The sequence below is a fragment of the Panulirus ornatus genome, chromosome 56 (assembly GCF_036320965.1).
Source record: "Panulirus ornatus isolate Po-2019 chromosome 56, ASM3632096v1, whole genome shotgun sequence".
Lineage (NCBI taxonomy): Eukaryota > Metazoa > Arthropoda > Malacostraca > Decapoda > Palinuridae > Panulirus > Panulirus ornatus.
Window position 1 is genome coordinate 7,510,044 of NC_092279.1, and position 24,711 is coordinate 7,534,754.

The following is a 24,711-nucleotide window of genomic DNA, read 5'->3' on the forward strand; positions in this document are numbered from 1 at the left end:
TTTACATGAGGTAAACCATTTTCTTAGAGCTTAAGTCGGATAATTTTCCATTTATAAACGTACTATGGAGCGGGGGGCTGGAGGGAGCGGGGGGGCTGGAAATCCTCCCCTCTCATTATTCTTTTTTTTTAATTTTCCAAAAGAAGGAACAGAGAAGGGGGCCAGGTGAGGATATTCCCTCAAAGGCCCAGTCCTCTGTTCTTAACGCTACCTCGCTAACGCGGAAAATGGCGAATAGTTTGAAAGAAAGAAAAAGATCTCTGTATTTCTATTTCTTTTTTATATATTCTTATGGGATGTGTCATTCTTTTCTTTTTCCCTGAGCATAATTTACATAATTATTGTATATTTACCCATTACCTCTCTCTCTCCTTAACACTCGGTGTCACGCAACACCTTTTCTTTCCTTCTCTAATATTTTGCTGTTTGTTCAGCTTTAATATTTTGTAGTATTACTTTCTTGTACAGATTCGCATATGCTCTGTATTATTCTCCAGTACTGGACGTTGATTATTTCCTAAGCATTTTGATAATGATTCCTGTAATCGAAGTTTATTTATTCTTGCTTCTTGGACGCAGTTTTATTCCTTTTCTTCTGTGTCTTCTCATTATTTTTGATTGAGTTTTGTTCGATTTCTTCCAAATCCTTTTCATAGTCAACATCAATAGTTATATTTTCCTGTAATCATTTCCTTCGACTTTATCAATATCATTATTATTTCCTTAATATAATTTTCTTCCTTTCATTCCTGAATTCTCTTTTTGCCTTTGTAGGGTTTTTTTTTCCCCCCCTTTGCAGTTTATTTTGTCCCTGGCTGCCCTGTGTTTTGAAGGCTTTCCCGCCAAGAATCGTTTTCTGTTGGAATGTCCAAAGAAACAAAAGCACATCTGTTGGTCTGGTTGTTTCCACATCCTTCTGCTTGGAGGAATTTCATAAGCTTATGTAGAATGTCTCGAAGGATGAGGGTTATTTTGTCTCCACAACACACACACACACACACACACACACACACACACACACACACACACACACACATTATCAAGGAGAAAACAAGAAGAGGGTGTGAAAGGAAAACGGAATGAAGGGAGGAGTATGGGGAGGCTACAGATGCAGAATGAGATTGGAAGAGACGAAAGAGGAGGTATAAATAATAAGAGAATTTGATGAAGGTGAAAGAAAATGTAGAAGGGGAGGAGGGGTGTCGTGAAAAATAGGGTAAGATGGAAGAAGATTGGGAAAGGGAAAGAGAAGAATAAAGAATAAGGAGGAAGGGGAGATGATGAAGGAAGAATAGGATGAGGAGAAAGAAAATGGGTGAAGGGTTGAAGGAGAGGAATGAAGAAAACGGTAAAGAAGAAGAAGGAGGAGGGGAAACGGTTTAGTAGACATATTGAACCCGGGTCAGAAGTGCCACTACACTATGCAAATGAGAGGTCAAAGGTCACATGCATTTAAGGCTGCTTCGCCCGGCAAGTTGTTTACGATAATCATCCTTATTGTTATGTAAATTGGGGAGTTGTTTGCCTCTGCTTTTCGGCGCTCAGCCGCCGTGAGCCGTTTATCAGCGCGGCATAAACACAGCTTAGCTTCCAGGGAAGCTTAAACACAGCTTAGCTTCCAGGAAAGCTTAAATAGACGCACCTCAAAGGCCAGACTGATTCTTTATTTTGTTTACAGCCGATCATTAGGGGCGATGGACTGTCTGATGTTGTGGATCATTCCATTAACCTGGAACCTTGAAGATGAGATTGCCTGTAGCCAGGTGAAGTGGGTATGGCACTCCAGCGACCTGGATTCGGCCGCTTCTCTTGTGTTCCAGGATATGATCATGGAACTTCCAGCTGATCTCTGGTTGTGACTGGAACACACTACAACCCTGTGATGTTGTAGTCCATGGGTTATTACGGTCTCTCGCTCAGGTATCCATGTATGTATGTGTATATCTGGTTGTTATATGTGTCATTCTTTTGATGGTCTTACGTAAGCTGGAGCAAGACATAGGTCTGGATTGGCCATCGAGTTCACCTGGATTCCGAAGACAAAAGAAGATGGAATATATTGACCCATCGTCTTCCCGTCCACCTTCACACACCTCTGGTTCCAGATATGTGCACGCCTCGCTGGCAGAAACAGCCGGATGGATCCAGTCATGGACGCCTTGGTGTATATGGATTATGCTCTGGGTTTCCAGGCTGTGGGATCACAGACGAGACATTTGATTCCACTTTCTTCCTCTGTGTGTATATATATATATATATATATATATATATATATATATATATATATATATATATATATATATATATATATATATTCCCATGAGTTCACTCAAGGAATATCTTGATCACACGCAAAATTGTGATCCTTTCCAATATATATATATATATATATATATATATATATATATATATATATATATATATATATATATATACACGATGGCTCTACCCTTGGATGTGAGTGCTGTAACCTTTGACCTGATCCTTAAGGGTCGGGTCATGTTACATAAGGGCTGTAATGTCGTGCTCAAGGGCCTCACCGTTGGTTTAGTACATTATGGACGTGAGAACCTCAGAACTCCAGTCATGAGACTTCATGAGTGATGAGGGAGGTTGCCATTTACAACATGTGGGTTTATAAACCTCCATTTACAACATGTGGGTTTATAAACCTCATGAGCTCTGATCTTGGGGGTTTTGCAGTTTACAACGAGGAGGTTTATGTAAACCTCATGACCTGGTGGTGTGAGGGGTTTACCTTGCACGGTGGCAGAGTGTGTGAACCTCATGACCTGAGGCCTTGTGGCGGTGGTTAGCCATTCACAACTGGACGGTTTATAAACTGCATGACCTCATGCTTGAGGGTGGGGGGGGGGGTACCTGAGACATGGGGTTGGGGGGTTGGGGGGGTTATGAACCTCAGAGTTGTTGTTTAGAAGTCGGCGGGGGGGGGGGGGGGTTAATTGGAGTTACCTGGGGGGGGGGGGTTGGGTTGGGGGGGTTTTACGTTGCATGACCAAGGCTGGTTATCTGGTCCCCAGTACCCCTCCCCCCCCTCCTCCTCAACCCCAGGAGAATGGGGGGGGAAATGGGGCAAGGGGGGGTTTTATGCCTGCCTCTTTGTGCTTTTTTTTCTTTTTCTTTTTGCATTCTTAAAGCATTTAATTAGGCTATTAATTTCAGAATTTTTTGTAATGGGTGTAATTATGAGCGTTGTTATGTCTCTCCAGGATTATATTGCCCCAATTCAGGTGTAGTTTAAATGTAATTTGCCCGTCTGACTTCTTAACTGAATTACGTGAAAAATGATTAATAAGTCCAGTGTAAAATGTTCCTTCTTATCGGGTTGTGAGTTTACTTTTATGATATATATATATTCCTATGAGTCCACGGGGAAAATGAAACACGAAAAATTCCCAAGTGCACTTTCGTGCATTAATCACATCATCAGGGGAGACACCAAAGAGAAATATAACAGTCAGTTGATATACATCGAAGATAGATAGATAGATAGATAGATAGATGAATATTTAGAATGATGATTAGTTGGATAGATTGATTGATAGATAGATAATTTATTTGTACTCATCCCATCACTCCCCATACAGGGTCATCATGGTGCCCCATACCATACAGGGTCATCATGGTGCCCCATACCATACAGGGTCATCATGGTGCCCCATACCATACAGGGTCATCATGGTGCCCCATACCATACAGGGTCATCATGGTGCCCCATACCATACAGGGTCATCATGGTGCCCCATACCATACCATTTCTTGCACAAGGTCAATTTATATTGTTCCATCCCTGGTGGGAGAGGGGAAGAAAGAATACTCCCCATGTCTCCCTGCATGTCGTAGATCGAAGGCGACTGTGAGGGGAGAGTGTTGGGCGGGAGACCTGGTAGGAAATCCTCCCCTCCTGTATTGTGATACAAGGAACGAAAGAATAAGCCAAATGAGGAGTTTTCCCCTCATACACGTGAGTCATGCGTTCCTGGCGCTCCCTCTTTCAGGTGGGAGTAAGAGCGAGGATAAAGTTTAAGATTAACAATCCATTTTATCCTCACTATTTTTCTGTCTCTGTTCTTTTTCCAGTTAAGTCTATCGGACGCGATGAAGGCCAAAGCCCGTATGTCTATCACAGGAGGGAAGGATATGGATAACGGACGTGTGAGCACACAGGTTTCATGACACTGCTGGTTTCTTATTCTGTAGTTGTTAAGATAATTGATGACCTTCAGAATGTGTGTGTGTGTGTGTGTGTGTGTGTGTGTGTGTGTGTGTGTGTGTGTCTGTCTGTCTGTCTGTCTGTCTGTCTGTGTCTGTGAGTGTGTGTGTGTGTGTGTGTGTGTTTGTGATGTGTGTGTGTGTGTGTGTGTGCGTGTCTGTGAGTGTGTATGTGTGTGTGTGTGTGTTTGTGATGTGTGTGTGTGTGTGTGTGTGTGTGTGTGTGTGTGTGTGTGTGTGTGTGTGTGTGTGTGTGTGTGTGACTGGTTGTATATACATGTATATATTCATATATGTGTAGATATTATCTTGAAGGTGTCTGTATGCATGTATATATCAACATTCTCTGGTCATTTGATTCATATTTTCACCTTTACATGTTTCCTGTTCTTGTGTATCAAATGGAGATCAGATACAGTGTTGTTGAATGTCATGCATGTCGACACATTTCACATATAAGATAGTGAGTTCATTACTTCCTCCTGTCTTGACACAGTAGTGTACATAATGTATGTAACACATTCAAAGTGAGTGTGAATTTGGTCTTTTAGAGTTTTGAGAACATCCCATGGGAAATTTAAGTAGTATATTTACCTTGATTTAAGTAGTGTATTGACCTTAAAGCCAATATAGTAGATGCTTAAAATATTTTCTTCTAGTAGTTATAGTTTAGTTAAAGCTGGACACCACAGAGTCCCCTTAAATATGTACATGTCCCGTTTTCTGTGTCTGTGATAACCAGCAGAGTTGCAGGTAATTACCCAAAAGGCTATACATAATATTTTTTGAGATGAATTGGTATTGCTGTAGCCACATACACATTACTTCTGTGCAGCAGTCTAACGTCTCCTTGTCTGTCTATTTGTCTCTATCTATTTCTCTTCGTATCTTCCTTTCTTTTTTGTATCTATTTTGATCTATCTGTGCCTCTTGTTCAGTCTATCTGAACTATCTATGCGGTTATCTGTCTATCAAACTGTCGATACATCATTAGATTTTTTGCCACTACCATGAGGTGGATCTCACACACACACACACACACACACACACACACACATACACACACACACACAAACACAAACAAAGACAAGATTGATACAGCAATTTCCTTTGTATGCTAAGCATAATAATGTCGAATCGTGCTAAATTACTGCTATTCCCGAATTAGAGCCACTTTGTGTAGCAGATATGGATATATATTCATTTATATTCATTAATAAAACCCGTTTCAGATTTACCGCCTAATTAGCCCGTGCCACCTAATTACTGAATCTGGGTTATAACGATATGGTCCACACTGTATATTAATGAACTCCTGCAGAATGTTGTACAGTCTTACGCACATTGTGAACTGATCGTTAAATCGGTAACCTGGTCTGTTTTCCTTGTCTTGTGGATCATAGTTAAACGCTAGGTGAAGCCAGGTGTAGTTTTTCGTTTGGTGGGGGGTTTGAGGGTTGCTATAGAAAACGGCGATGGGTTCTGTAGTTTCTACCAGACGACGGTGTGTTTTCTTTTGAAAAAAAACAAATGGATTGTATGAACGTTCGAACGGTGATGGAGTTTAGGAATTATGTTGATTGCGAAAGACTTTACCGGTCAGAGTCCATGATAAAGAATCGTAGGACATCTTTACGGACCAAAGAATCTCTTGCAGAGAAAACGGCGTGTGTAGTGCCCGCCCTTGCCCTGTAGTACACGCCCAGCGATGGACCCTCTGTGTAGGGGAATTAAGGATAGAATCAGATTAGCTGGTAATGTCGCTGGAAAGATTTGCACAATAGAATTGATGGCCGTATGTAAACGGTGTGTTCCTTGGTGTTACCGGACTCTGCCTGCTTGAGGTTAGGCCGCGGGTGAAAAGTCACGGTGGTGAGGTTGTATCAGCGTGAGTACAGTCTCGTAAGAAAAAGAAAAAAAAAAATTTTTTTCACTCCAAAAAGAGACTGTCAGTCTCCTGCTACTGGAAGAAGCGCACCTTCAAAGTTGCACAGGATCCCGGAAATGGATCGCGAGATTCTTAGGTAAACAAACAGATAATTACTTTTTTTTATAATTAATTTGCAAGTGTCTGTTGCTGCATTTAATCGGTGTGGCGAAGCAAAAAAGCTTTTAGACAAGTGGAGTAAACAATTAAACATGAACCATACAGGTTTTCTGGTGGCTGATTGGTTGATTTGTTTGGTTGTTTGGTCTGTAGAGCACAAGGATCATTAATGGCATCTACTTCAAGTATTGACCCTCCTGGTTTTCAAGATGTTTTCTGAGACAGTACACGTACTCACCAGTAACCACTGTAGAACATGAGACAGTACACGTACTTACCAGTAACCACTGTAGAACATGAGACAGTACACGTACTTACCAGTAACCACTGTAGAACATGAGACAGTACACGTTCTCACCAGTAACCACTGTAGAACATGAGACAGTACACATACTCACCAGTAACCACTGTAGAACATGAGACAGTACACGTACTTACCAGTAACCACTGTAGAACATGAGACAGTACACGTACTCACCAGTAACCACTGTAGAACATGAGACAGTTGTGGACACGTACTCACCAGTAACCACTGTAGAACATGAGACAGTACACGTTCTCACCAGTAACCACTGTAGAACATGGTTGTGGATTCCATTATGGAGCGAGCCCTAACGTCAGGCTTGGGTGGTAATTAAGAGGTTGTGGCTAAGTGGGCAGTTGTATCGTTAGTCATTTCAATTCTTACATGTAAGAATATCTTAATCTGGTTCCATATTCGAGAGTAGATGGTGCTTTTAATGGAACTTTGCGGTGGTTGAGAACGTCAGAACTTGCTCGTAAGATCTCAAGTAAGTAGAGAAGGGGGGTAAGAAGGGAGGTAGTTATCAGACTCATCGTGAATTGGCCAGTCTGCGATAGTTACCCCTGCTTGCGACAGAAAAGTGAGAGAGAGGGGGTCACCCCTGGGGTCGACGTGGTCAATGGTCGTGCTGTTTTCCCTCAAGGGTTCGTACTGGCGTGTTTTAAGGGTCGTGCTCTTGTGATCAAGGGTCGCGTAGGTGTATTCAAGGTCATCCCGTTATGCCTAAGGGTCGTGCCGTCGTGTTCAAGGGTCATATACCTGTGGTCAAGGGTCGTACACCTGTGGTCAAGGGCCGTACACCTGTGGTCAAGGGTCATATACCTGTGGTCAAGGGTCGTACACCTGTGGTCAAGGGTCATACACCTGTGGTCAAGGGTCATATACCTGTGGTCAAGGGTCATACACCTGTGGTCAAGGGTCATACACCGATGGTCAAGGGTCATACACCTGTGGTCAAGGGTCATATACCTGTGGTCAAGGGTCATACACCTGTGGTCAAGGGTCATATACCTGTGGTCAAGGGTCATACACCTGTGGTCAAGGGTCATACACCGATGGTCAAGGGTCATACACCTGTGGTTAAGGGTCATATACCTGTGGTCAAGGGTCATACACCTGTGGTCAAGGGTCATACACCGATGGTCAAGGGTCATACACCTGTGGTCAAGGGTCATATACCTGTGGTCAAGGGTCATACACCGATGGTCAAGGGTCATACATCTGTGGTCAAGGGTCATACACCGATGGTCAAGGGTCATACATCTGTGGTCAAGGGTCATACACCGATGGTCAAGGGTTATACATCTGTGGTCAAGGGTCATACACCGATGGTCAAGGGTCATACACCTGTGGTCAAGGGTCATACACCTGTGGTCAAGGGTCGTACCGTTGTTTTAAGAGGGTCGTACAGGTCTTGTTGAAGAAGTGTACCGTCGTGTTGTTCAAGTGTTGTACCATCATAGTCAAGAGATGTACTGTCGTAACCAAGTGGTACTTGCACCGTCGTCATCAAATGTTGTACCGTCGTGCTCAAGGGTCGTACCGTCGTGTTCAAGGGTCGTACCGTCGTGCTCAACGGCCGTACCGTCGTGTTCAAGGGTCATACCGTCGTGCTCAACGTTCGTGTTCAAGGGTCGTACCATCGTGTTCAACGGTCGTACCGTCGTGCTCAACGGTCGTAACGTCGTGCTCAAGGGTCGTACCGTCGTGCTCAAGGGATTAACAGCATGTAATGTTGACACTTAACTGCTCCGTAGAAAAAATTGGTTTAGAATGGCGCCCCCCTTTAACTACCCCCTCGTCTGGATTGGTTCATTACCATCATATGTCAGACCTCTGGGGGAACTGGAGGAGGAGGAGGTGATGATGATGAGCCATACACACACACGCCACAGCTGAGGAGGAAGTCTGGCGGCTACTTGATAACGAAATATTTTTAAAGACACATGTGTTGTGAGTGTAAGACTTGATAACGAAATATTTTTAAAGACACATGTGTTGTGAGTGTAAGACTTGATAACGAAATATTTTTAAAGACACATGTGTTGGGAGTGTAAGATTTTTTTTTAAAGAATTTTTGACTGTATGAAACTTTGAATGAATTTGCAGTGAAAGTACAGGAGGCGAAAGCCTAGCTGTGAAAATACAGTATGATACAGAAGTGTTACAGTGAAAACGCAGGAATATACGGAGGTATTTGCAGTGAAAATGAAACACTGAGGGTAGGAGAATTACAGCAATTTACAGATATACTGTACTGATAGTACAGGAACACAGAACGCTATACATCCTGAAGGGAAATTATGAAATAAAGAATACAGAATGAGTGAAAATATTCGAATAAGAACTGAACTGAAAAGAGGAAGAGAAAGAAGAAGTAATATGTATTAGCGATTTACTGAATAATCCAAGTTTATCAAGGGTAATGTGAGGCCAAGAACAGATTTGCATAGGCAGACACAGATGAATCTTTAAGAAGAAATGTATATTTACTGGCAAAGCCATTGTGATGTGTAGAGTCATTTGACGTATGATGATCGTTAGGGTATGTAAGGGCACTTAATTGCCTGTTGATGTATAGATGTATAACTATGTGTGTCTCGAGAAATTGAAAGTGATGATGGAGAGGGACCGTGTACGTTGATCATAGAGTCTGCTGAATGGTGAAAGTGGAAACGCAAAATGAACAGCGAAATCTCAAAAGGTCTATTGGATAGATGGCTTTATGAGAATAGATTCATAAACTTGCCACTTTGTTGACAGACGAAGGATTTTATGATTGACTTTTCGAGTTGATTTTGAATAGTTGGTCATGAATTTACCAAGCGTGTGGCTGATACAGGGTGGATCAGAAGTTCATAGTAAGCATTGTATATACAGTTGCTGTAGTGAGAACAAAATAGATTCAACGCTCCCTGGTTTGATATTTTACCCTAAGGAATGAATTCGGGTTTGAATTAGCCTCCTGCACGGGTCGACAACCTAACTGGGAACACATAGATCGTTCTGGTTGAAGTGGAGGGAGTTTATTGAGTCGTTTGGGGAGGGATCTTATGCTGAGGCATGGAGTCTCAAAGAGATTGTTTGTATACGACTTGCAAAGATCAAGTCGTGTTATGATCCTGGACGACGTCCATGTTTCATAGAAACAGAACCTGATTTGGCCCATGAGCAAGATGCGATGACTTAAGTTATAATTATGATAATGATGATACAGTTATTCTTCATGATAACTGAGTGCTGGCAGTAGTAGCATTGAGATGTGATGTGAACGTATTCAAAGTTAACTGACTGAAAGATTGTAATCCATATTCAACAGAGTTGTAAACAACATTTTTTTTTCTTCATATACGAACCTCAGCGACTATCACACATATGGCCCTGTGACGCATTGCCTTCTGTACGTCTTGACGTCCAGGACTTTGACTTAATCTTCGTCTTCGTCTTCGTCACTGTATATTGACGTAGCTTCGCCTCATTCACTCTGGGAGTCATTAGATGTTGGCGGAATGACACCAAAGATTCATTGAAGAAACCAATTAATGATAACTGGAAATCACAACAGGTTACAACACTGTTGATGTATGATGGCCTGGCCCTTTTGGGTCAAAGGTCAAAGGTCTCGTCGGTAGAATTGTCGTAATCATTCATCTGAAACCAGTATAAGTTTTGATATTGTAGTCAAGTTTCACTGAAAATATTACGATGTACCGATACATTTATGAGGCGTAGTGGAAAGCCTGCTTCTCTCATTTCCATGCCGGACAGGGGTGGTGTGGAGGTTAGTGGCCTGGGGTTATGAGGTGCAGGGAGGGTAGTGGCCTGGAGTTATGAGGTGCAGGGAGGGTAGTGGCCTGGGGTTATGAGGTGCAGGGAGGTTAGTGGCCTGGGGTTATGAGGTGCAGGGAGGGTAGTGGCCTGGAGTTATGAGGTGCAGGGAGATAAGTGGCCTGGGGTTTTGAGGTGCAGGGAGATAAGTGGCCTGGGGTTATGAGGTGCAGGGAGATAAGTGGCCTGGGGTTTTGAGAGGCTGTGAGGTTAGTGTTCTGGGGTTATGAGGTGCTAGGAGCTTAGTGGTTTGGGGTTATGAGATGCTGGGAGGTTAATGGCCTGGGGTTTTGAGATGATGGGAGGTTAATGGCTGGGTGTTAACTGTGAGTCTGAACTTCCTTGAAGTTTGTGTCAAGATGCTGCTATTAGACAGGGCAAGCGCGTAGCACTCACCGCAGGATTAAAGATACAGAGACGCGTTGGTTGAGTGCCTCATGTTTAGATGTAGTGTGTATATGTGTGTGTGTGTGTGTGTGTGTGTGTGTGTAGGTGTTTGTGGACTTGATGCCAACAACCCACGTATATGTAAAGCAGAGAGAAAACACATCAACCTGGGCCAAGATGGGGAACTTGACAGCCACTGCAGGTTCACTGTACAGCCCTCACTAACCCTCCTCATACCCAAGCTGTAGTGATTACATGGACTACATGGACGAGAACTGCCAGCCAACCACTGTGTGTGTGTGTGTGTGTGTGTGTGTGTGTGTGTGGTAATTGGTGATCCTCTCTTGTTTTCCATATGTAAATTTCATGCCATTCCGTTATCACGGTGGGCCGGATAAAACCCCTCTTTTGAACGATAGTTCAAAGGGTAACTTTGATTGCCATTTAAGCCAAACGTATGTAGTCAAAATAGCCTTTTTTTTTTTTTTCAAAAGGTCAAATTTTGATGTTGTCCATAGTGAGAAATAGGTAATAGGCAACAAGGAAAATTGTAGAGTCAGGAATTTAATGTGTAAATATTCATTGCAACCAATTAAGATTTTTTTTCTTTGCAACCGAATAACCTTTTTTTTTCTACGTTTAAGATAGAAGTGTTATTTGATGAATATGAATATTTAGCTCATAAGATTTAGTGGGGCCTGGTTGTGGGTAGGGAGCTGTGGTTTCGGTGCATGTTAGTTTCATATTCACGTACGTATATACAGTAACTAATGAGTTCATTATCAGTTGAATATGCCCTGCATTTAGCCTTTCGTGCCTCAAGACTTCAACGACAAACGTTCACGAAATAGTAGCCAAAAATGAGTAAACTGAATCACCACTGTGTTTGGTGATTGGTCAGGTTGGGGCATATGGAGAGAAGGAATGTAAACATGCAGGAGGGTGAAAGGCGTGCGCGGAATGGAGTAAATTGGAGCGATAAGGTATACAGGGGTCGACGTGCTGTCTTTGGACTGAACCTGGGCATATGAAGCAGCTGGATGAAACCATGAAAAGGTCTGTGGGGCCTGGTTGTGGATAGGGAGCTGTGGTTTCGGTGCATTACACATGACAGCTAGAGAATGGATGTGAGCGAATGAGGTCTTCTGAGACTTAGTGGGTACCCCACAAAGGGGGCAATCCAAGCCCTTGTGGTCAGGTTCTGGTCCATGGCTCTCAGCCAGAACGTCTGGAAGGGGCAGTGGCCTCTGGAAGGGGTCTGTGGTCTCTTGTAGTGGCGGTGGTCTTTGGAATGAGGCAGTGGTCTCTGGAATGGGATGGTGGGGAGGAGGAGCCATACCGCTTTTAAATCTACTCCCCATTTTCCTGTTACATGTCTTCCTTATCCCCACAGCGGTGGATGGTTTCCGGTCGCTTCCCTTGTAGATTAGACGAGTGGAAATAATGGTTGCATTAAAGACTTAACTAAGAGACGGTCACCATTGGTGAGTCGTGTTAAACTCCCCATTCCACCCGCCGAAGAAAAAAAAAGGTGTACGACATAACTTAGTTATTGGTAAGATCAAACTCGATTTTAATGTCAAGAAATATATATGGTGTATTTATGCTTTTCATTCCCATGTTCTGTTCTAAAAAAGGGGCTGTCACACTGTTGATTACGTCTTTAACGTGTGAGAACTATGAGATGATCCAGTGTGTGTTAATGGCTTCTTCCTAAACAGGCTGTTGAACACACAGTCCTTTTCAAGGTCATTCACAGTCTTCACTGAGAATCATTAGATTGGTTACAAATACTGCTGTTGGTCTGTGAAGACAGTTACTGACCAATGTAACAGTGTAACGATGTAACATTGTAACAGTGTAACATTGTAACACTGTAACAGTATGTGTAACATTGTAGCAATGTAACAGTATAAGTGTAACATTGTAACAGTGTAACATTGAAACAATGTAACTGTAACAGTGTAACATTGTAACAATGTAACAGTATAAGTGTAACAGTGTAACGGTGAACTACCTTGTACATGTCTTAGGAGTCTCTTGATGTCATATGATGTCACCCTCAGAAACCACTTCCTCAGGTAAGGCCTGATTAGCATTCATATGAAACTCAAGGTAGGGAACATGACAGCCACCAAGTTGTCTTGTTTCGTACATAGAGGTTTGATAAGATCATTTTCATCTTCGAATTCTCCATGTGCAAAGATCTTTCCAGATATAGTGGATAACGTAGTTCATCAAAGAACATGCAGAACGCATCTTGTTCATTGTTCATTTCTGTTGTGGGAGTGGGCTGGGTTGAGGGATGACTATATTCATTTTTTTTTTTCCTGTATTCGATGTTGTAAGGGATGATCTCATGCACCATTACGTTTTCACATTTGTTTTGCCATTTTCAGTTGTTCGTTCCTTCGCAGAGGTTTTGTAACAGCATTACCATCAGGGCTGCTTTCATATATATTTTTTTTTTTCTTCGTAACCTTTGCGTCTTCGTGTCTTGACAACAGATTAAAAGTTTTTGTGTGCGGGGTCATCAGAGGATTAGAAATGCAGTATAATATGCAAACCTCTCCTGCTTTATCCTTGCCTATCCTGCTTTATCCTAACCTCTCCTGCTTTATCCTAACCTCTCCTGCTTTATCCTAACCTCTCCTGCTTCGTCTTAACCTCTCCTGTTTCATCCTGACCTCTCCTGCTCTATCCAAACCTCTCCTGCTTTATCCAAACTTCTCCTGCTTTATCCTAACCTCTCCTGCTTTATCCTAACCTCTCCTGCTTCGTCTTAACCTCTCCTGTTTCATCCTGACCTCTCCTGCTCCATCCAAACCTCTCCTGCTCTATCCAAACCTCTCCTGCTTTATCCTAACCTCTCCTGCTTCGTCCTAATCTCTCCTGCTTTATCCTAACCTTTCCTGCTTTTGTTTCCAGATAAGTCGTTCTAGTTAGTCAATTCAGAATGGCGGCTTCGAGGCTCATCCTTAGATTTCACGTTTACTTCCAGGATTCCAGTCTTTTCTGTCAGTTTCGGGGGAAGAAGTCTATATACTGATTTTCCTTCACTTGTTTCAATGTTGTCTTCGTTTTCTTGGGTTTAGCAGCCGGCAAGACTTATGGTCACAAGCAGCTCTGTTAAGGTGTTGTGAGGCGGGATCAGTCACAAGGTCACCAACGAAAGCAGAAGGAATAGTTTTGCATTACGAGTTAAATCCTGTGTAAATACCAACACAGGTAGTTAAATACCCTAATCAAGGACATCTCATTAACACTATATATATATATATATATATATATATATATATATATATATATATATATATATATATGTATGTATGTATGTATGTATATACATATTAGCTTAAGGCTGGTACCCGTTTTATCGATCGGTCCTTTGTGGAGGATGAAGAGCTGGATATACGGTGGACCGACTTCCATTCCCCCACCACAGACCTAACAAGATGCGTGTTGACTGATCTTTACCAATATTTTGCTCACCACGATATGTATTGAGGGGCGAGATTACTGTGCCACTGGTGGTAGTGGTGTGGTTTCTTAAAGTCATGATTCATTTCTGGGTTTAAATCCTCCTTTTATGGGATTTACGTAGTGGAGGAGAACCGTAGATGCTTCATAGAATTTGATAAATCAAGATTAGCAATATCGACTGGTAAACAATTTGCCTTCGGCGCTCAGTGATTCAGACTCAGCGAACCTTAGTGTATACGACGTAGTGTGTTGTTTTTTTAGTGAGGATTTCCTGAAATGAATTTTATATGCCATAGAATATGGTGCTTTATTTCCGTAATTTGTTGTTCCATTACCCTCAAAACTTGGGTCGACCTATACACGAGTCATGATAGATTAATGATATCTTGGCCAAAAATCAAGGGTCGACCTATACACGAAGGTAAACTTATAAACGAGTATGTACGTTATATTCTTTATTCATAGTAGCCTATACCCTGTTCACTCTGATAGCTGGGTGGACAAGAAGCATCGCTGGTATTGTCATATTTCTGGAAGGTAAGAAGCAAGAAAATAAGAGTATGATCACAATGTCAACGTATGGTAATATTAAAGGCTGCTTAGGAAGGGCCGATGCAAAGGCAAAGCCTCTGCAACCAGGGTTTGGTTGTATCAGCGAGAAGGTACGTGTTTTTTGATTCGTTTTCACTTAGGAACCTTGAGCAAAGTTGCGTAGCCCAAGCGAGCGGGTCTGGTCTGAACTCCTCACAGGGTGTGGTGGGATGGGAGGGGACCTGGTGGGTGGGGGAAGGTAGGTAGAAGGGGAGGTAGGGGATGGAAAAGGAAATTGGAGAGTAAAGGGAATCGAGAAATTTCCATCGTCGCATAGGACGCGTTTCTGAAGTTGGCCCCCCCCCCCCCAACGTCTATTTTCCTTTCATCATAAATTCACCCCGTTTTTTGTTTGTTTGTTTTCGGGAAATCCGACGGTAGAACGACTCTGGGCTGTGAGTTCACCCTTTTCTGATGGGTTCACTGCCATCCATGTCCCCCCATTCTCTATCCCCATTTCCCAGCTTACGACTTCTCCCCACCCACGTCCACGGCACCGACCCTCTCACTCCCTTCCACCCATTCCTTCAGGATAATCCTCCACACGTCTGCTAATCCTTTCCATAAAACCTAAACACACTCATCCCTTCCCTCGCAAAGATCGTATACTGCTACTATGACGTCCTCCCTCATTCTAACCCCACACCACCATAACCACCCTCCCTTTTCCATTATAGTCCCTTCCATTACCTTACATTTCTCTACCCCCTCACTCCCGGACGCGAGAGAGTGAAGCTAGTTAAGAATGACATTGTAAGTTGCCCGTATTTTGATCTCTCTCTTCTCTACGTTGCTAAAGGACATTCATCCTCAAAGTGTTCGAGTGTTAGAATGATGTCCAAACACGATTTCAGTTCACTGTTTCCTATAAATTTTCATACTGTTACAGTTTTCTTTTTCTTCCGATGGGTACATGGTATTCCTTAATAGCCATTTTCCTGTCATCTAATATACTATAAGGGACTGGTTGGTGTAGAATAGCCGGTTTCCCTCGTGTGATGTAGGAGTTTGCAATACTCTAAGTGTCATCTAGTGGGTAACTTTAAAGTCATAGGCCTTCAAGACTTGTGTTATCTGGCTCCCTCGTGTGCTTCACAACACCCAATTTCACTCCGACTCCTAGTGTATCTCCCTCCACCCCCTACAACACCTCCCTCCACCCACTACAACATCTCCCTCCACCCCCTACAACATCTCCCGCCACCCCACTACAACACCCTACCTTCAGACCTCACACCACCCTTCGTCACAACCATGTACCCTCCCTGCCTTAACATCACTTTTACAACCCACCATCCATTGACGACACCTTGTATATACCCGCCCACACCGACAATAACACCCCCCCCCTCCTCCTGCATCCCTTCCCAGCAGTTGTCAACCGCAGCGATACCACCCCACCCCCCCCACCCCCCCCACACACACACACACACACACACACACACCTTCCTTGCTGGTGCTGGGCATCAAAACATCGCTTGATCGCGCAGCAAGAGAGCCAGCTTTCAGAGTTCTTGCAGATTATAAAAGGCTTACGTCAGTGGATGAATCCTTCCCTTCCTATGGGTGGCAGGGCAGGGGAAAGAAAAAAAGGAACCATCCCCCCCCTCAACCCAAATTCACACCCCCAGCTTGAGACACAATAAGCTTTAACACAACTCGTCTTTAATGGTAAACGTATATTCATATCCTCACACCTACCCCCCTTGTTTTGAACCTTATCCCTTGACGTCACCTCACAGCACAGGAGGGGTCTCTATGTTCCATGGGGGGGAGGGGGGGCTGCTCTTGACGCGAGCTTTTGTGTTGATCACATAACACGAGTCGGGTTTAGAGCAGTCACCCCGGCAAGGCAAGGCTGAGAGATACGACCAGAGACATCTTGTGTTCTCTTGGTCACAAGCCAGTGGTGTGGGTACGGTGTTTTGATGACTGCGTAAGAATGGAACTACCAGGATAGTCAAACTACGTCGTGGTTGATAGCACGACAGTCAGCCTACGCAGTGGTTAATGTAATTACAGGCAAACTACGCAGTGATTAATGTTATGACTGTGAAACTACGCAATGATTAATGCTATGACAGTCAAACTACGCAATGATTAATGCTATGACTGTGAAAGTACGTAATGAGTAATGCTACGACAGTCAAACTACGCTACGATTAATGCTATTGTAGTCAAACAACGCAATGATTAATAGCACGACAGTCATAGTGATTAATTACCATGACTACCTAATGATTAAATGATTGTCAAGCTGTTAAGTGATGAAGACCATTGCATGACCGTGTAACGACTGAAACCATCACCTTAATTCCATGTCATACCTCGCTTAATGACGCGCGCACACACGCACACACACACACACACACACACACACCAGCCCCGAATAAACCTAACGGAAGGATGTAGTCAGTACTGTAATATTCCCCCCTTCGCTGCCCTTGAGGGGTAAGATGGGAGAAGGGGCGGGGGGTGATTTTGATCCCGCCATCCGTCATCATTCAACACGCCGCCATGTTAAGACGTAGTGCCGGGGTAATGGTTGTCATCATCATCGTCGTAAGTCCAGGTTGGTGCTGCTGTTTACTACTGCTGCTACAGGCTGAGGGAGGAGGTATGCAAAACGCCGAGCTGGCTATAGTGTAGGGTCGCCACAGCCGTTGTCTATGGTTGTCAGAGAGAGAGAGAGAGAGAGAGAGAGAGAGAGAGAGAGAGAGAGAGAGAGAGAGAGAGAGAGAGAGAGAATTATATTTCAGGGAGAATGAGTTGTGAAGGCAGTGGACAAGACGAGGTGGATGGAGGAACCTGATGATGAGGGAGACAAGAGAAGGGAGTTCGTTATTAAGGGCAGGGAGAGAACGCAGCAAACTGAAGGTCTTGGGAGAAGGGACGTTTTGTGGATTGGAAGCTAAGGAATAGAGGGATTGGGAGGGAGGAATGGGAGATTGTAAAGGGAGTTAAGTGAAGGGTAGGTGAGGAGGATTAGGGACAATTGTTAAGGGAGGACAATGAAGGGTGGGAGGGTCGGGATTGGGAGGGAGGACAAGTGAGGGAGGAAAGGGGAGTGAAAATAAGGGAGCCAGCTGTTCACCAGAAGATTAAACCCCTTTCAGGAAAAAAAGGGAGAGAAAGGGGTTGTCCCCTGGTGGCTAATGGCGAGTCGCCTACCCATCACCAGGGGAGGGCCGTGGTGTTCCCGCCTCCATGGTACACTGCACGACTCCCACGGTACACTGCACGACTCCCACGGTACACTGCACGGCTCCCACGGTACACTCCACGGCTCCCACGGTACACTGCACGGCTCCCACGGTACACTGCACGGCTCCCACGGTACACTCCACGGCTCCCACGGTACACTCCACGGCTCCCACGGTACACTCCACGGCTCCCACGGTACACTGTTCACAGCACATGGTACCCACACCTCAGGGCTCCCACGTAGCATGGTTCACAGCACACGGCTCCCACGGTACACGCTTCACAGCACAACGCTACCACGGTACACTGTTCACTCAGCACGAGGCTCCCACGGTACACGGCTGGCCGTGCGCGCCCTCCACGGTACATGGCTATAAAACAACACTTCACCAAAGGTACAGTAGTATTCATCATGGGTTTAGTACCAGCATGTTACATATGGTTTATACGGTACATGGCATAGCGGTACGTACCTCGTGTATGGTACAGCACGGAGCTGAACCCACAGTAGAAGGTACAGAGGTGAACGCTGACGTAGTAACATCAAAAAAAATAGTGTCTAGGGTTAAGAGAGAGAGAGAGAGAGAGAGAGAGAGAGAGAGAGAGAGAGAGAGAGAGAGAGAGAGCAGTACCAGCTGTCATGAGGCCATTAACCTGTGTATGAAGGTAACTTTAGTGTTGTTCCTGAAGCAACAGAGTGAGAGACTGTCACCCCACAGCAGAGGTAACATGCTACGTAGGGTTAATGTTTAGTGTTAATAAGCCAGGACCAGTAGCCCCGGCACCGCTGTGTCAAGGTAGACTAAGGAACAGAACCTGGGTTAAGGATCCAGCGCTCATATCAAGTTAAGAACACGCCTGCCTGGCTTTATCCCTCACTTCCCAGCTGCTTCATAGAGCATTTATTTATTCATTTATTTAGTGGTATATTGATTATTATTGTTATTATTATTATTATTATTATTATTATTATTATTATTATTATTATTATTATTATTACCGGTTTCTTCAGCTGCCTCTAAACTTAAGTTAAACCATGAAATACCTATGATTAGGATAACAGATAAACGCATTATTCTTGAGAATAAGTCACAGACAGTAAACATATTCATTTAGTTAATGTGTTGTAGATAACCAACGTAGATGTCTGGCCTAGTTGCAGAGATAACTAATATATGCGTCTGGTAGATATATCATATATCATAGATATATCATAGATATATCATATAACATATAGATATATCATTGATGACTAGAATGCACGGCTGGTTGATATGTCAAATATAACCATCATATTACTTCTGCTGATATATCAAAGATGATCAATATGTAGTCTGGTAAATATGACGGAGATAACCGGCATATATTTCTGGTTAGTATATCAAAGAAACCATATTATATATGTATAGCTTTGTGGGATAATTTCTTTCGCGCATCTGGACACATTTACTGTAATGGTTGATGAATAACAACCTCGTAGTTCCTGTGGATTGTCTCGTCTGTTGTAGTAGTTAACAACACAGACTGCCAGTGTTGTTGTTGTTGTTGTTGTGACATCATCAGCGCACAAGTTGGTACCCACTTCAGACTCGCAGGGGACAGGCTGGGGCCGGCGTGGAACCGAACCTGGGTTTTCATTGTTTATTTGTTAGAGAAACTTGTCTCTTCAGCCAACAAGGTGTGAGCATGGAAGGGTTTACCACATGTTTGGGTTACGTCAGTGAAAATTAAAAAAAAAAAAAGAAACAATTTGATAAATCAGCTTTGAATAAACAGGCTTTATATATATATATTGCATTTCTCTGAGGTCTCCTCTCTCTCTCTCTCTCTCTCTCTCTCTCTCTCTCTCTCTCTCTCTCTCTCTCTCTCTCTCTCTGTTCATCTTTATCCTGTGTAACAACTTGATAATGACACTGTGTGTGTATACGTGTGATAATGACACTGTGTGTGTATACGTGTGTGTGTGTGTGTGTGTGTGTGTGTGTGTGTGTGTGTTGTCCTGAGTGAAAAAAAAATATAACACGTGGTTTATCATTATCTTCCCCCCTCCTCCTCCTCCAGTTCTACGCCCCTGCGAGCCAGATCCTCGACGGGGACGCCCTTCACGCCAACACCCACACACAAGTCTGACGTCGGCCGCGCGCCTCCCACTGCCCAACACCTCAGCTTCACCTTCTTCACACTGCTCCCCAGGCCGCCTCCCACGGCCCACCCCACGAACCGCAGTACGTCCAGTCGTACAGGCACTCCTACGCCACCACGCAGCAGGAGCAGCAGCGTAGGGCGTCGCAAGCGTCCTTGAGCGTCACCTACGGCTCTCCAACCTCACAACCTCTCATTGGGCAGGCGCAAACCTCTCAGACTCAGCTGTTCGTCTCACAGGCTCAGATCAACCAGATGTTCACCTCACACAGTTGTGATTCACAGACCTCCTTGACCTCATCGCACCCGCTGAGGTCGTCGCAAGGCTCCTTAGACATGTCGCAAGTCTCGTGTACGTCCAGTGGGGGGCCGTCGCAAGCCGTCACGCAGACTACGTCACAGCCCCCCACAGCCCAGACTCCCACAGCGCATATCTGCGCTGACTTCCCCTTTTAGTCAAACTGCGTCGATCTTCGACGAGGCAAATAAATAAAGACTTGTGTAGATAAATTACGATAGACCTCATATACTCATTTTGTATTACACGAAAGCTAAACTACCTTCCTCTGAAGCATGTGACGTATATATATATATATATATATATATATATATATATATATATATATATATATATATATATGTATTAGTTCAACGAACTCGATGGGGAGATGTCTCTGCAGCAAGCCAATGTGTATGACCCATAAGCCTTGTGCTCTGGAATTATCTATATAAATTCCACTTGCCTCTTCATTCCCCTTGGACACATTCCAGTGAATTCAAACGTGTAAACAGTTAGAAACAAACTGGCCATTTATAATGATGAAATCCAACCCCCCTTAAACCAGACTCTTCCAGCCCTTATAAGGTCCGAGAACCTCTATGTGTGTGTGTGTGTGTAGTGGTGTTTGGGATATTCCAGCCCCTATCCCAGAAACAATCGTATCCCAACCCCCCTTTTACCTGTGGCGACCTGTGTAAAGTCCTTCCCTTCTCATTGGGATTTCAATTCTGGCGACTCAGGTAATTCGAGTGTATAGAGGAATCATGCTGAAGAAGATTAATACTTTAACAGAAGTAAGTTTGGCATGATGTTATACTGAAGTGGTGCTGATAGTGGACGGAAACTGTGGAGGAAGAAAAGAAGCTTGTAGCCAAGTGTTGTGTGTGTGTATGTGAAGCAGAACTTCGTCCGTATTTGTGAACACTTTTAGACAAGTGAGTTTGTTTATTGAGGGATGTGTGTATCTCTCTCTCTCTCGCCTGTGATATGTCGTGTATAGAAGCCGCGCGGGAAGGAGAAATGTGAAGCTGTTTCGAGACATAAAGGAGAGGAGATGCAAGACGACAGAAAAGTTTCCATAGTTCTCCAAAGACAATGTCAAGTTGGGTTTTTCTCTTGTATAATGTGAGACACAGTTAAGGTTTATACAAATATATATAGATATATATATATATATATACTGTATGTGTACATATACTGTTTACGTTATTTATGCCAGGTACTTAAAGCATCGTGTGTGTTTCTATGTATATCTTTTCTCTCGTTTTCTGTACAGCGTCGTGTGAGCTGCTCTTTAGAAGATGGGAAGTGTTTGTGTGTGGATGTTGCATGTCGTCGTGTTTGGTTCCTGACCATCTCACGTGGTGGTGGTAGCTGACGGACAAGACGTGAGGTCACGGAGAAAATAATGACCTGAAATGACCTGTGACCTCGTGAACTAGATGATTCCAACAGACAGAGGTCACTGCTTAATGTGAAGCATATTGTTATTCACTTTCACTTGTGGAAACCAGGCGTTGCTGGCTCCAGGTAATTAATTAGCCGCTCAACGAACCTTTCATGTGTACAGGTGAACTGCCTTGTTAGTGACTCGCGTGTTTAGACCGAGATTGAAGTATGCCTTTTTTTTTTAGAACATGTTTTCATTGGATGATCATATGTGTAGAAGATGTTTACGATCGTTGTGGTGGTGGTTGACCGGGAGGACGCGATGTATGACCTGACAGTACGTGACCGTACGAGTATTAGGTGTGATGACCTGACCTTTCACCTCGTCCTTGAAGATCGGGTTACATACCAAAACCATCGTAGCCAAAGGAGGTCATACCATCGTGCTCTGGCTTGGGTCGATCCAAGACACGTTTTCTAAAACTTGTGACGAATTATGGGATTGTTACACCCGACACGTGAGATTCGAATGACAGTTTGACCATTAGTGACGACTGAGACGGTCGTTGAGTTGTTATTGGTGATCGGCTCTGCCGGAATGGGTCTTTGATCACTTTGTGAGAGGATGTGGTTCGTGTGTTGTCATGGGGGCAGCTCGTATGTTTGGTACAAGTTGGGCGATATGCAACGTCACTAGAGAATGCTAGTGTGTAAATGGATGATTGGCAAGTTCGCTGCTATGTAGTAATAGTTCCAACTTGGATCACACTCTTGCATGGAGGTGCAGCAGCAGAAGGGGAAACAAAAAAAACAAAACAAAAAAGACAAATTGCTTTTCGCTCGTAACTCTGAAATATCTTCTCTTTCTTGTGTTCCATATTCCTCGCCAATGTGTTGAGTGACTTAGTAGTGTACATCGATGTACTAGTTCTGACTTACGAAGAAACATATCATGGTTACGTTCTAAGTCTTACGTCATGAGAAGGTTCCTCATTGTAAATAACATTATCTACATGTGTCATTGTAGGAAAGACTTACCCATTGTCCATTATATATATATATATATATATATATATATATATATATATATATATATATATATATATATATATATATATATATGTATATATATATATATATTCCTATGAGTCCACGGGGAAAATGAAACACGAAAAGTTCCCAAGTGCACTTTCGTGTAATAATCACATCATCAGGGGAGACAAGAGAGAAATATAACAGTCAGTTGATATACATCGAAGAGACGAAGCTAGGACGCCATTTGGTAAACATGTTTACCAAATGGCGTTCTAGCTTCGTCTCTTCGATGTATATCAACTGACTGTTATATTCCTCTCTTGTGTCTCCCCTGATGATGTGATTATTACACGAAAGTGCACTTGGGAACTTTTCGTGTTTCATTTTTCCCCGTGGACTCATAGGAATATCTTGATCACGCGCAAAATTGTGATCCTTTAATACATATATATATATATATATATATATATATATATATATATATATATATATATATATATATATACGTACATATACATATAAATACATAAAAGGCAAGGTTTTTTCTTATCACATTTATTCCAGTGTCTGTGTACGTAGCTTATATAAACACAGAGAGAGAACAAAAACTTTGCATCTGTGCTTCTTAGAGACCTCGTCCTGAAACCACGAGAAGTGTCCCGAATGGTTTCTTAGGGTTTTCCAATGTGGTGGAGGAAATGCCGTGTTCTCTAGGTTTACCACTTCTGACCGGCTTCCATGTTTTATGCTAGCATGTAGTTAAGAAAAGAGATCATTAACATGTTAACCTTATAGGAGGAAGAATATGTATATATATATGTGTGTTTTTCCTTTTTACTAAAGCAATGACGGTGCCAAAAAAAAAAAAAGGGTTCTTGTGTGAGTGTTTAAAAATAATAATGATATATCAAGACAAAGTTATGTATCAGAACCATGATTGTTTCACGCAAAAAAAACGCTGTTATTTTGTATTAGAAATAATAGCCAAACATGTATATAAACATTTTGTAACATGTATTAAGATACAGCTGCGAGTTTTAGCTGTGGTTTAGCTGTGGTAATTATTATTATTATTATTATGTTAGCTTTTTACAGACGTTAATCTTACGTTGATATCCTTTCAGCTGCCACTCCACCCCCCCATATCCTCACCTCCCTCCTAACACCGAATCCTACCCTTTATTGGTTGGTCTCCAACACTGATGTCCGGTTCCAATGTAACAAAACAGCGTCGTGAGCCCCTGAAAGGATCAAAGATAACCATGGTATTTATTGATTTTATTAAGTTGGGTTTTGTTGGTATTGTTAGAATTTGTTTGTAGGAAGAGAATCATGTAGTTAAGACGTAAGATTATTTGAGGTTTCTCTCTCTCTCTCTCTCGCTCTGTAGTATTTTGTTTCGTAGTATTTTAGTAAGTTGTAAATTAGTTTGACTTTTTATTCAGATGTGATGCCATTGCTTTTGTATTTATAACACACACACACACACACACACACACACACACACACACACACACACACACATATACATCTATTTATTCACACGTTTCATAATTTTTCACTTTCAATATTCCCTCATTTTTTCATATTTGTTTTTTTTTTGTTTTTTCTCCTTTAAGATCGTCTTACTTTCTGCTCAACTCGCCATAATATTTTATCTTTTTTTAAGGGGTTTTACGACGTCATGTGATTCCGTTAATCCTAGAACATTACAGACAATCTTTGTAACCTTATCTTTGTAGGAAATAAAAGTGAAGGTTTTTTGCAGCAAAATATTCTCTTCTCATT

The 24,711-nt window shown here is 42.9% G+C and overlaps 1 protein-coding gene across 1 annotated transcript in view; it reads left to right on the plus strand.

Moving 5' to 3' along the window:
• Positions 1 to 22,985, plus strand: part of LOC139765856 (glutamate receptor 1-like) — a 1,264,866-nt gene extending 1,241,881 nt beyond the window's left edge. The window contains 2 exon segments of the mRNA XM_071693701.1: positions 4,102 to 4,188; positions 20,139 to 22,985. Of these exon segments, the coding sequence (XP_071549802.1) occupies positions 4,102 to 4,188; positions 20,139 to 20,207 (156 nt within the window). The 3' untranslated portion in view covers positions 20,208 to 22,985.
• Positions 22,986 to 24,711: the final 1,726 nt, after the last annotated feature.